The 13,477-nt window shown below is 50.6% G+C and overlaps 1 protein-coding gene across 1 annotated transcript in view; it reads left to right on the top strand.

Moving 5' to 3' along the window:
- Positions 1–11,339, top strand: part of LARGE1 (LARGE xylosyl- and glucuronyltransferase 1) — a 531,600-nt gene extending 520,261 nt beyond the window's left edge. The window contains exons 13-15 of the mRNA XM_055141751.1: positions 1,895–2,041; positions 3,604–3,799; positions 10,710–11,339. Coding sequence (XP_054997726.1) covers positions 1,895–2,041; positions 3,604–3,799; positions 10,710–10,907 — 541 coding nt within the window. The 3' untranslated portion in view covers positions 10,908–11,339. The remainder of the gene's footprint in view (positions 1–1,894; positions 2,042–3,603; positions 3,800–10,709) is intronic.
- Positions 11,340–13,477: the final 2,138 nt, after the last annotated feature.

Here is a 13,477-nt window from a genome sequence, read left to right as displayed (position 1 = left end):
AGGGTCTGTTTCTGTGTTCATGATTGTGAGTGATAGTGTGTCTTTGTGAGTGTGTGAGGGGGTGTATGAGTGTGAGTGGGTGTGTCTGAGTGTGTGAATGTGTGTGAGGTATATGTATATGAGTGTGGGTGTACATATATGTGTGCGACAATATGGGCGTGTGGGTGTATGTGCCTGTGTATGAGCATCTGAATGTGTGTATAAATGTGAGTATGTGAATGTGTGTATGGGTGTTTGTGTGCGAGTGTGAGTATGCATGTGAATGTGAGTATATGTGAGTGTGTATGAGTGAATGAGTGTGAGAATGTGAGTGTGGGGGTGTGTGCACATGTGTGTGAATGGGAATATGTGTGACTGTGAGTGTGTATGGGTGTGAATGTAAGTGTGTGTGTATGAATATGACTATATGAATGTGTGTATGAGTGTGTGTGAGTGCAGGTGTTATGTGAATGTGTGTATATGAGTATGTGTTAATGTGTGTATGTGCATGAGTATGTGAGTGCATATGTGCGTGTGAGAATGAGAGTTGGGTGTGCGTGTGCATGTGAATGAGTGTATATGGGTGTGTGGGTGTGAAAGTGTGTTTATGCGAGTATGTGTGTGTATGAATGAATGTATGTGTGAATGTGTGAGAGCGTGAGTGGGTGTGAATGTGTGTGTATATGTGTGAGTGCGCATGTGTGTGTATGCGTGTGAGAATGTGAGTGTGGGTGTGTGAATGTGAGTGTGTGGGCATGTGTGAGCGTGTGTGGGCGTGAATGTGTGTGCGTGAGTGTGTGCATGTGAGTGTCGTGTTTCTGCATTCATCACTCTGCTCCCTTCCCTGTCCCCCTGCCTGACCCCCACCTCCTCAGGGGGGGGACCCCTCCAGGCCTCGTTACAGGCCCCCGGGGCGGGCGGGCCGGGAGGGCGCTGGGTGGGGGAGCCTCGCACCTGCCGCGGGGCCCAGGGCTGGACCCCGGTGGTCCAGGCTCTGCTCCCACGCGCGGAGACTCCTGACTGTGGGGAGAGCGCGCCCCCTAGTGGCCAGAGAGGCGCTTTCCCCGCCCGCGGCCGCGGTCTGCCGCTCTGGTCTGGCGTGGGTGGGCCGGGAGTCCTGGGCTTGGGGCGGGAAGGGGGGAGAGGGGAGCGAGCGGGCCGGAGCTCGACCTTTCTGGAACGCAGCCCCTTGCCACAGCCTGGAAAGTGCGGCTCCCGCCCCTCCCGCAAAGCGGGGTCGGCTCATTCTCCTTGAGGGAAGAGGGGAGCCCTGAGCACCCGCCTGACGCCCCCCTGGGCTGATCCGGCATCCGCAGGCCCTTGGCGGGGACCCTGAGACCCGCCCCCCGCGCCGGGCGATGGTGGTCTCTGTGCATGTGCGTGTGCGCGTGTCTGTGAGTCCGTGTGTACATTTGTCTGTGAGTGAGTCTCTGGGTGTGCATGTGTGTGCATGTGTCTGTGTGTGAGTGTGCATGTGTGTCTGTGAGTCTGTGTGTGTACATGTGTGTGTGCCTGTGTCTGTGTGTGCACATGTATCTGTGGGCGTATGAGTGTATGTGTGTGCGTGTGTGTCTGTGAGTGCGCATGTGTGTCTGTGAGTGCATGTATGTGTCTGTGTGTGCATGTGAGTATATGTATGTCTGTGTGCACATGTGTATGTGTGTGCACGTGTATCTGTGTGTGTATGCATGTGTTGTTTGAAGCCACACTGGCTCTGAGCACTTTGTGGGTGAGTCCAAGTACGAGTGCCTGCGCCAGGGCTGCAGTTGGAGCCCAGATGCAAGAAAGCCCGGCCAGTCTCCCCTCTCCACAGAGGGCGGGGGCGGGGCTCGTGGTCGTGGTCTTCCTCTCCCGGCCCTCCCCGCACCCCGCCTCCCGCCCTCAGGGGACCCTCCGTGCGCACTGTCCCCTGCAGGAAGTCTGTCGTCCAGCTGGACCTGGCCAACACCAAGAAAGCGATGATTGTGCCTGCCTTCGAGACGCTGCGCTACCGCCTCTCCTTCCCCAAGTCCAAGGCGGAGCTGCTGTCCATGCTGGACATGGGGACACTCTTCACCTTCAGGTGAGCCGCGCTGCCGGCGGCCGTCCCTGTCCCCGGCACACGCTCTCCCCACGCGCCCTGTGCTGCGAGTCTGTGTGTGTGCGTGTGAGAGAGAGAGAGAGTGTCTCAGAGTGTGTGTGTGTGAGTGTGAGTGTGGGTGAGAGTAGACAGGGATATGTGTGAGTGTGTGCAAGTGTATACGCCTGTGTACAAGTATACAAGCGTGTGACATGCTCTCCATCCATCTCTAAATTCTTCTAACCTCACTCTGCATGCTACTCTCCGGGTCCATCCACGTCACGGCATGACTCCATCTTTCCTTTTTTTTTTTATAAGAAATATTTTATTGAATCCCCGTGGAAAAAAAATTACAAAGCTTTCAGGTTTAAGTCACAGTCAAATACTGATTAAACCCCCATCCCTTCACCAGTGCACATGTTCCACCACCAAGAACCCCAATACACCCCCCTCCCACCCCGCCCCCATCTAAGTAGCTAATGATATTCCCTTTATTCTCTATATACTTTGAGTACATTCCATATTTCCATACAGAACTCACTATTATTGATTGGAAATTTTCCCCAACAATCAGGCCTGCTGAATGAGCATCATCTAATAATTTCTCTTCCTTGCTGAGAGTGAAGACTTTGAGTCCACGCGGCCGCTATTGCTATTGCAGCCGCGCGGTTTTGGGTTTCTAATATTTTAGCTCAGTTCACAGTCAAAATGCATGGCTGCAAGAATCCGCTCTGGTGCCAAAATGGGTTAGGAGACCTCAGGATCACAGTCTTTAGGCGCGGAGGGTCTGCTTCTCGTGCCGCGGCTCTGGATCATCCTCCATCTTTCCTTTTAGCTGCGCGTTCTTCATTCCATTGTACATATGTGCCAAGTTCCTTTACCCCTTCATTTGTTCTCGGCCACTTGGGTTGTTCCCCACATGGGGAATGGAAAGGGAATGAAAAGGATCATCATACGGAAAACAGCAAGGGTCAGGGTCACCAGAACTGAAGATCCCTCCTATAGAACTGAGTTTCCATGGGGTAGGGGGTGTGGGGAGGTGTCCACTCATGTAGGGCCGGGGGGATTCTGGTGATGAGTGTGGACATGGAATGATGCATGAAAAAGTAGGAGTAACCGTATTGCAAATCCTAATACTCCAATAAAAATGGTTTTAAAATAATACCTAATATTTTTTAAAGGAGCCCACATTGAATTGGGCGTCACTAATGCATTCTTTTGGGGGGGGGGGGCGGTCACACCCAGCAGTGCTCAAGGGTTCCTCCTACCTCTGCATTCAGGAATTATTCCTGGCAGTGCTCAGGGAACCCTATGGGATGCTGGGAATCGAACCCGGGTCGGCCGCGTGCAAGGCCAAATGTCGTCCCCTCTGTCCTATCGCTCCGGCCCTCACCGATGCGTTCCAGCCTCATTCTGCAAAGACCCGGCTGCCAGGAAGAGGCCCCCGGGCTCGGGACGTGACTGTGTCCTTTGGGAGCTGCAGTTCATAGCCCCGTCTTTCCCCCGCCCCTGGGAAGCCCGCCTCCCCCTTCCCGCCCTCCAGGGTTGCTCTCCCTGTATCCCAGGTACCACGTGTGGGTGAAAGGCCACGCACCCACCAACTTCGCCAAGTGGAGGACTGCCACCACGCCTTACCGGGTGCAGTGGGAGGCCGACTTCGAGCCGTACGTCGTGGTGAGGCGGGACTGCCCCGAGTACGACCGGAGGTTCGTGGGCTTCGGCTGGAACAAGGTGGCTCACATCATGGAGCTGGATGCGCAGGTGAGGAGGGCGGAGGGTGTCGGGGCGGGGGCGGGGGGCATGGGGAGGAAGGGCGGGAAAGGGGAAAACACACGGGGTGGGGGGAGGGCGGATTCCAAGGGCCTGAGGACCCCAACCGCAGCCCGGGGAGAGAATGAGTAAGAAGTGCTCAGGGACGGAGGGAGAACTGGGCGGGACGGGGGTGTGGCTCTACTTCGTGCTTCTGGGGTTTCCGGGCAGGACCTGCCCCGCCCACCTCCCACTCCCCCCGCCCCCGCAACAACCTCACTCAGCTCAGTGGGGAAGAGAAGCAAATGAGACCCACTCATGGTCACCCCTGGGTCCCATCGCTGAGGTGTTGCAAGTCCCAGACGCACAGCTCAGCACTCTGCTAGAGGGAGGGATGAACAAGTGATGCCATTTTTTTTTTATTTTTTTGTTTTTTGGGTCACATCCGGCATTGCACAGGGGTTTCCCCTGCTCTGCACTCAGGAATTACTCCTGGCGGTGCTCAGGGGACCCTATGGGATGCTGGGAATCGAACCGGGGTCGGCCGCGTGCAAGGCAAAACGCCCTCCCTGCTGTGCTATCGCTCCAGCCCCTGATATTTTTTTTTTTAAAGAGGGCTTGCCTGGGCCCTACCTGGCCGTGCTCAGGGCTTCCTCCTAGCTCTGTGCTCAGGGGTCACTCCTAGTGGTGCTCAGGGAACCTCAAGTGGTGCCAGGGATAGAAGCCAGGTTGGCCACAGGCAAAGGTGAGCCCCTTCCCCTATGTCCCGTCTCTCCAACCCCTAAGAGATGGTTCTTGGCCATCAAACCCCGTCTTTCATTTAACAGTTACTTATTGGGCTCCTACTTTAAAGGAAATTTGCCGAATTTGAATGTGAAACCAGAGGTCGCAAACTTTTCCTGTAACTCTCCAGATAGTGATTGGGTGCGGGTACTTTGTGGAGCTCTCAAGCACCTTCTGTCTCTTTCTCTGTTTCTCTGTGTCTCTGTCTGTCTGTCTCTCTCTTCTCTCTTCTCCACGTGCAATTATAGTCAGTCACAGGCAGTGTTTAAAGAAATGGGTGTTGGCACATGCCAGCAAAACTGTACCTGAAACACAGGCGGTCATAAGGAAATCATGGTACACCCACTCAGTGGAATACTACGCAGCTGTGAGCAAAGACAAAAATCAGGCTCTCTGCTGCTACATAGAGGGGTCTGGAGAGTATCATGCTGACTGAAATGAGTCAGAAGGAGAGGGACAGATATAGAACGATTGCATTCATTCGTGGAATATGAAAAGGGAGAGAGAGAGAGAAGACGAATATCCATGGCCAGGGAACACAGGGGGACCGGTCAATGGTTGGAACTAACCACAAGTGTGTGGGGGGCTGAGGTTAGGTGAGATAGAGGAGAGACCAGTGTGACAATCATAGCTGGGAATGATCACGCTGGACAAGACCTGGGGGTTAAAGGTAGATGAGGGATATTCTTGATAATCTTTCAGTATCAATATTGCAAACCACAATGCCTAAAAGGGGACAGGGAGAGAGAGACAGACAGAGAGAGAGAAAGAGAGAGAGAGAGAGAGAGAGAGAGAGAGAGAGAGAGAAGTGCCTTTCATAGAGGCAGGCAGGGGATGAGGGGTGGGGAATGATGGGAGGGAACCTGGGGACACGGGTGCTGGGAAATGTGCACTGGTGGAGGCATGGGTGTTGGAGCACTGTATGACTGAAATCTAACCGTAATCAGCTTTGTAAGGGCCCATCCCACAGTGATTCAATTAAAAAGTTTTAAAAAAATTAGTGCTATAGGGGGCTGGAGCGATAGCACAGCGGGGAGGGCGTTTGCCTTGCATGCGGCCGACCCAGGTTTGATTCCCAGCATCCCATAGGGTCCTCCGAGCACCGACAGGAGTGATTCCTGAGTGCAGAGCCAGGAGTGTCACACCCCTGTGCATCGCTGGGTGTGACCCAAAGAGGAAAAAAAATGATAGTGCTGTAGGTTCAAGTCCAGAAAGAGTCATTTAAGGGCAGGAAAGCTGAGGTCATGAGGGGTTGTGGTTCCCAGAGCCCCTGGTGAGGACGCCAGCCTACTCACTGTCTGCTAGTCCTCCCCTCCTGCCTGAAAGAGAAGGTGTGTCCGTAGTATCCGAGCATCCAGCCAGGGGGAGAGACGAGCCGGTTCACAGACTCTCGTTTTTTCCAGAATAAAGATTTGGATTTTGTTTTAAATGGCTCTGACAGGACTTGAGAAAATCTGCTGACTCTTTCCCCTCTCTTGGCCGAGAGAAAGCACATGTCTCCCGTAAACAGCCCTTCCCAACGCAGGAAGGGGATGGTGGAGCGAGCACCTGACAGGGAGTCCAGCCGTACCAACAGGTGGGACTGGCACAGCTGCCAGGCTTGGGGTCCCCACAGGAAATGGCCCAGACAGACAAATTCTGGTGGTTCTTACATTTTATTTTTTTTAATTTATTTTATTTTTTAAAATTTTATTGAATCACCGTGAGATAGTTACAAGCTTTCATGTTTGGGTTACAATCTCACAATGATCAAACACCCATCCCTCCACCAGTGCACATTCCCCACCACCAATATCCCCGGTATACCCCCCTTTCTCACCCTCCCCCTGCCTCCATGGCAGACAATATTCCCCATACTCTCTCTCTACTTTGGGGCATTGCGGCTTGCAACACAGACACTGAGAGTTCATCATCATGTTTGGTCCATTATCTACTTTCGGCATGCATCTCCCATCCCGACTGGTTCCTCCAGCCATCATTTTCTTAGTGATCCCTTCTCTATTCCATCTGCCTTCTCCCCTCCGCTCATGAAGCAGGCTTCCAGCTATGGAGCAATCCTCCTGGCCCTTGTATCTACTGTCTTTGGATGTCGGCCTCATGTGATGTTATTCTACACTCCACAGATGTTCTTACATGTTCATGATATGTCTTCCTCCCACCTCACCATCACCTCACGGTCCTTCCGGGACTCTTCTAGCCAGCCCTCCCTCTGTCCCCTTCTGAGTCTGTTCTGATCAGCTCGGGGCCGGGGTGCGACGTGACCACCGCTAGGCAGATATGACATTCAGAACCAGAGTACGTGGGTTCTGAGGGAAGATGAGCTGGGTCCTCCTTCGAGTGACACACATGTGACTCAAATGACATATATGGGACTCAAGTCACACATGTGCAACTGGATTTGCGTCCCCTCTTTTGAGGGCTCCACGCAGGCCTTTCATTTGGGGGGGTCTTATATTCTATCCATTTATGAATTCTGTAATGGGAACCCCCTGGCAGGGTGGCATTGGGTAAGGGTGTGTACGTGACAGGTTTGTATATGGGAGGAACTTGAGTCCTATGGAACCTGTGAAACCTCTATTTTTTTGTCCTTTTTATTTTTTTGCTTTTTGGGTCACACCTGGTGATGCACAGAGGTTACTCCTGACTCTGCACTTAGGAATTACTCCTGATAATGCTTGGGGGCCCACAAGGGATGCCAGGGATTGAACCGGGGTCGGCCCCGTGCAAGGCAGATGCTCTACCTGCTGTACTCTCGCTCCAGCTCCTCTCCCCTCTTTTTAACTAGTCTGTAGAGACTCTCAAGTCTCCAGTCCTGTAAGAAAAACATTAACAGACTTCAGAGACTGGAGCAAGACACCCCCATGGTGTGTGTCATTCTAGACTCTAACAACCACACAGGGGTGAACCCACCTTCCTTCCGTACCTTTTCTTTTTATGGGCCAGCACTAGCCACTTGGGCTTCAAAGTAGAGAGTATTTGCTTCTGCTTCGTAGAGGAGGAGATAAAGACTCAAAGGAATCGTGTGATTGAACGGTCCTATTCCAAGGGCACTGCTATCTAGGGTGCCGTCCAATTGGGGTCATTCTTTCACACACTGGGCCATTGGGCCATATCCCACCCCTGCCCCTCAGAAGTTGCAGAGTCATTCATGGTTGGGTTTCAGAAGTTACAGCCATTCGTGGTTGGGGTTCAGAAGTTACAGCCATTCGTGGTTGGGGTTCAGAAGTTACAGCCATTCGTGATTGGGGTTCAGAAGTTACATCCGTTTGTGGTTGGGGTTCAGAAGTTACAGCTATTTGTGGTTGGGTTTCAGAAGATACTGTCATTCATGGTTGGGTTTTAGAAGTTACAGAGTCATTTATGGTTGGGTTCCAGAAGTTACAGTCATTCGTGATTGGGTTTCAGAAGTTACAGTCATTCATGCTTGGGTTTCAGAAGTTACAGACATTTGTGGTTGGGTTTCAGAAGATACAGTCATTCATGGTTGGGTTTTAGAAGTTACAGAGTCATTTATGGTTGGGTTCCAGAAGTTACAGTCATTCATGGTTGGGTTTCAGAAGTTACAGTTATTCTTGCTTGGGTTTCAGATGTTACAATCATTCCTGGTTGAGTTTTAGAAGATACAGTCATTCGTGGTTGGGTTTCAGAAGATACAGTAATTCATGGTTGGGTTTTAGAAGTTACAGAGTCATTTATGGTTGGGTTCCAGAAGTTACAGTCATTCATGGTTGGATTTCAGAAGTTACAGTCATTTGTGGTTGGGGTTCAGAAGTTACAGACATTTGTGGTTGGGTTTCAGAAGATACAGTCATTCATGGTTGGGTTTTAGAAGTTACAGAGTCATTTATGGTTGGGTTCCAGAAGTTACAGTCATTCGTGATTGGGTTTCAGAAGTTACAGTCATTCATGCTTGGGTTTCAGAAGTTACAGACATTTGTGGTTGGGTTTCAGAAGATACAGTCATTCATGGTTGGGTTTTAGAAGTTACAGAGTCATTTATGGTTGGGTTCCAGAAGTTACAGTCATTCATGGTTGGGTTTCAGAAGTTACAGTTATTCTTTTTTTTTTTTTTTTTTGCTTTTAAAAAATTCTTTAATAAGAGAAAAAGAAATATATTGTAGGGTATAGCCAGAATCTGGAAAAAACCCGAATGCCCCAGAACGGATGACTGGTTGAGGAAACTTTGGTACATCTATACAATGGAATACTATGCAGCTGTTAGAAAAAAGGAGGTCAAGAATTTTGTAGTTAAGTGGATGGGCATGAAAAGTTTCATGCTGAGTGAAATGAGTCAGATAGAGAGAGACAGACATAGAAAGATTGCACTCATCTATGGTATATAGAATAACAGAGTGGGAGACTAACACCCAAGAACTGTAGAAATAAGTACCAGGAGGTTGACTCCATGGCTTCGAGGCTGGCCTCACGTTCCGGGGAAAGGTCAACTCAGAGAAGCGATCACCAACTACATTGTAGTCGAAGGCCATGTGGGGGAAGAGAGTTGCGGGCTGAATGAGGGCTAGAGACTGAGCACAGCGGCCACTCAACACCTTTATTGCAAACCACAACAGCTAATTAGAGAGAGAAAACAGAAGGGAATGCCTTGCCACAGTGGCAGGGTGGGGTGGGGGGGAGATGGGATTGGGGAGGGTGGGAGGGACACTGGGTTTACGGGTGGTGGAAAATGGGCACTGGTGAAGGGATGGGTTCCCGAACTTTGTATGAGGGAAATATAAGCACAAAAGTGTATAAATCTGTAACTGTACCCTCACGGTGATTCTCTAATTAAAAATAAATAAATTTAAAAAAAAAAAAAAAGAAATATATTGTAGGGAAAGACGCACCTGTCACACTAATAGATGAAGTAAAAATTAAATAATATCTTTTAACCTATTAAAACTATTTGAATTTATCACTATTTTTTTTAATTTATTTATTTTTAATTAGAGAATCACCGTGAGGGTACAGTTACAGATTTATACACTTTTGTGCTTATACTTCCCTCATACAAAGTTTGGGAACCCATCCCTTCACCAGTGCCCATTCTCCACCACCCGTAAACCCAGTGTCCCTCCCACCCTCCCCAATCCCATCTCCCCCCCACCCCACCCTGCCACTGTGGCAAGGCATTCCCTTCTGTTTTCTCTCTCTAATTAGCTGTTGTGGTTTGCAATAAAGGTGTTGAGTGGCCGCTGTGCTCAGTCTCTAGCCCTCATTCAGCCCGCAACTCCCTTCCCCCACATGGCCTTCGACTACAATGTAGTTGGTGATCGCTTCTCTGAGTTGACCTTTCCCCGGAACGTGAGGCCAGCCTCGAAGCCATGGAGTCAACCTCCTGGTACTTATTTCTACAGTTCTTGGGTGTTAGTCTCCCACTCTGTTATTCTATATACCATAGATGAGTGCAATCTTTCTATGTCTGTCTCTCTCTTTCAGAAGTTACAGTTATTCTTGCTTGGGTTTCAGATGCTACAATCATTCCTGGTTGAGTTTTAGAAGATACAGTCATTCGTGGTTGGGTTTCAGAAGATACAGTAATTCATGGTTGGGTTTTAGAAGTTACAGAGTCATTTATGGTTGGGTTCCAGAAGTTACAGTCATTCATGGTTGGATTTCAGAAGTTACAGTCATTTGTGGTTGGGGTTCAGAAGTTACAGACATTTGTGGTTGGGTTTCAGAAGATACAGTCATTCATGGTTGGGTTTTAGAAGTTACAGAGTCATTTATGGTTGGGTTCCAGAAGTTACAGTCATTCATGGTTGGATTTCAGAAGTTACAGTTATTCATGCTTGGGTTTCAGATGTTACAATCATTCCTGGTTGAGTTTTAGAAGATACAGTCATTTGTGGTTGGGTTTTAGAAGTTACACAGTTATATTTAGTTGGGTTCCAGCAGTTACAGTCATTCATGGTTGGATTTCAGATATTACAGAGTCATTCATGGTGAGTTTCAGAAGTTACAGCCATTCATGGTTGGGTTTCTGAAGGTAGGCATTCATAGTTGGGTTTCCGAAGTGAGAGGAGTTCTTAATTGTTTTCTCAGGAGTTACACAGTCATTCCTGATGGGGTCCCAGGCACCCAGGGGTGAAGGGGGACACTGACCACTCTTGTCTTGCTCACTGCTCCTGTCTCCTTCCAGGAGTACGAGTTCACTGTGCTGCCCAACGCATACATGATCCACATGCCTCACGCCCCCAGCTTTGACATCACCAAGTTCCGGTCTAACAAGCAATACCGCATCTGTCTCAAGACCCTCAAGGAGGAGTTCCAGCAGGACATGTCTCGCCGTTACGGCTTTGCCGCCCTCAAATATCTCACCGCGGAGAACAACAGCTAGCACCAAGAAAGCCCGTCCCTGGGGAGAGACGTTCTGCAGGGGGAGAGCCAGCGGCCGCGTGGGGCCCTGCCTTCACACTCAGACATCGAGCAGTGCTTTTTCGTTTCGTTCATTTGTTTTTCCTTTGTCTCTTTGGCCCCACGAAGCTGCTCTCACTGCGGAGATCTAGGACAGGGAACCCCTCTCACCCCTTCGGTCCCGTGGCTCGACACTTCCCGAGTCTGGAAAATCAGTCTGTCTACACAAGTCTTCAAGCCTGGGATGTAGAGGGGTGAGCAAGCAAAGGGGGGGGGGGTCTCCGCCCCTAAAACCATATCCAAGAGGGTCTGTCGGATGGTCTTCATTGCTTTTTTAAGAAAAGGAAGTCAGGGTGCCGGGGGTTCCCCCATCCCAGGAAATAAAAGCAAAACGTGTCTCTTCGTTCAGAGGAAACGTACTTCTTTGCCCGATAGTCCAGCTCACTAGGGAAGGGGAAGGCAAACCAATGATCAGAACCAACCACTTGGCAAAACCCAGTGTGTGTGGGGGGAAAACATTGGGTCCCTGGAGGGCTCTGGAGGTGCTACTGGTTGGTTCTTAAGCCTCAAGGTCATTCTTATTTAGATTTATTGGTTCAGGGGCGATGGGCAAGAGGGGAGGGAGAATTTTTTTTTATGTCTTTCCTTTGTGTTGAAGAATTTCCAAACCAGGAAATCTGATTTTTTAAGGTTCTGGGATTTAAAAAAAAAAATCAACTGCCTCAAACAACGGTGGCCAGGCACGAAGGACCAGCATCTCCAGCCAGTGTTTAATCGGGCAGCTTCCTACAGGAGCACTTAGAGGGGGCACCCACGGCACTAAATTCCCTCCTCTCTAGAATCCCGGGGCTCCGAGGAGGCCCGCAGGAACCACCTGACAAGGGTCACAGTCTGCGGGCAGTGGGCAGCTCGCAGGGCTTGGAAGGAGCTCTCTTGGCGCACGCCAACCTCTCAGGCGTTCTGAAGAACTTGAACCCCCCGTGCCCACTCTGGGCTGGAGACGGGCACATCCGCGAGAGAGCTGCAGGGAAAGTAGATGGGCTTCCCGACAGGAAAGGGATGGGGGTCCCCGCGCCAGTCCTTTCTCGGGACCCAGGCAAGGGTCCGTCAGCGCCTTTGTCATGACGCTGATGCCACGACGAGACACCGGACTTGTCCCCCTCCTCCCCGTTCCCTGGAGCCTTCTCTATTCATGTTGTGTTTACATGGATGAGATCAAGCGTCTGTGCCCTGCCTGCGCACGGCTGGGCTGTCTGTATCGAGTCGTGGTGTGACCAGCAAACGCGGCGTTCAATCAACCAGAGTCCGGACGGTTCCTTCCCCCCCACACCCCCCCGCCCCTCCCTCCCGCTCCTGTGAGAAGCTGCCGAGACACATCCGTGTACAGAGCAAAATCGATAAACAGCAAGTTTACACTCTCGGTTCTCCCTGTTTCATTTGTCTCATCATGTGACCTTTCGGGCGCCTTTCCTCCCCCCTGGCCCGCTAAGCTTCGATCCAGCTCCCCCACCGCCTCCCCTAGCCCACCACACATCTGCTCACTTGCCCTGTAGCTTCCGGTTCCACGCTCAGCCAAGAGGTTTTCTGTGCCAGAGATGGGCTAGAACAGCAGAATCCTCGCTGTCCGGTAGATGTGAGGCCCTCCACGGCCATCTGACTGGGGACGACCACCCCCACCACCATGTGTTACAGACTTTTGTGGGTATTTCACATGCTTTCCCCTCTGATTTTTTTCTTTTTTGATTTTTTTTTTTTGCGGGGGGTCACACCTGTCAATGCACAGGGGTTACTCCTGGCTCTGCACTCAGGAATCACTCCTGGTGGTGCTCAGGAGACCCTATGGGATGCTGGGAATCGAACCCGGGTCAGCCGCGTGCAAGGCAAACGCCCTCCCCACTGTGCTATCGCTCCAGCCCCTCTGATTTATTTTAAAACCATTGTTAGGGGGCTGGAAAGATAGTACAGCAAGTAAGATGCTTACCTTGCATGCAGCTGGCCTGGGTTCAATCCCCGGCATCCCATAGGATCCCCCCCACCCGAGCACCATCAGGAATCATTCCTGCAGAGTCAGGAATATGCCCTGAGCACTGCCAGGGGTGGCTCAAAAACAAAGCAAAATAAAAAAGCTTCAGTAGGACTGAGCCTTCTACAAATATGGGAAAGTTAATGCGTGTGTGTGTGCGTGTGTGTGTATGTGTGTGTGTGTGTGTGTGGTTTTATATGCAGAGATAACCTACTTATATGTTAATCTATAATTCCGAAAATAATGCAAAACTCTGAAGGAAACAAAACATGATATTACCAAAGTATTTCAGGCCCATGTTAAAAGTCCCTTTTGTTCATTGATGTGTGGGAGCCAGACCCAACCAGCACACAAGAGTTGACTCTACACAACATTTTTGTTCAAGAAATAACCATTGGTGGGGCAGGAGTGATAGCACAGTGGGTAGGGCGTTTGCCTTGCACGCAACCGACCCAGGTTCGATTCTCAGCATCCCATATGGTCCCCTGAGCACGGCCAGGGGTAATTCCTGAGTGCAGAGCCAGGAGTGA

Source organism: Sorex araneus, chromosome 6, assembly GCF_027595985.1.
Source record: "Sorex araneus isolate mSorAra2 chromosome 6, mSorAra2.pri, whole genome shotgun sequence".
In the NCBI taxonomy this organism is placed as follows: Eukaryota; Metazoa; Chordata; class Mammalia; order Eulipotyphla; family Soricidae; genus Sorex; species Sorex araneus.
Note: the sequence above shows the minus strand (reverse complement) of the source record. Positions and strands in the feature narration are given on the sequence as shown.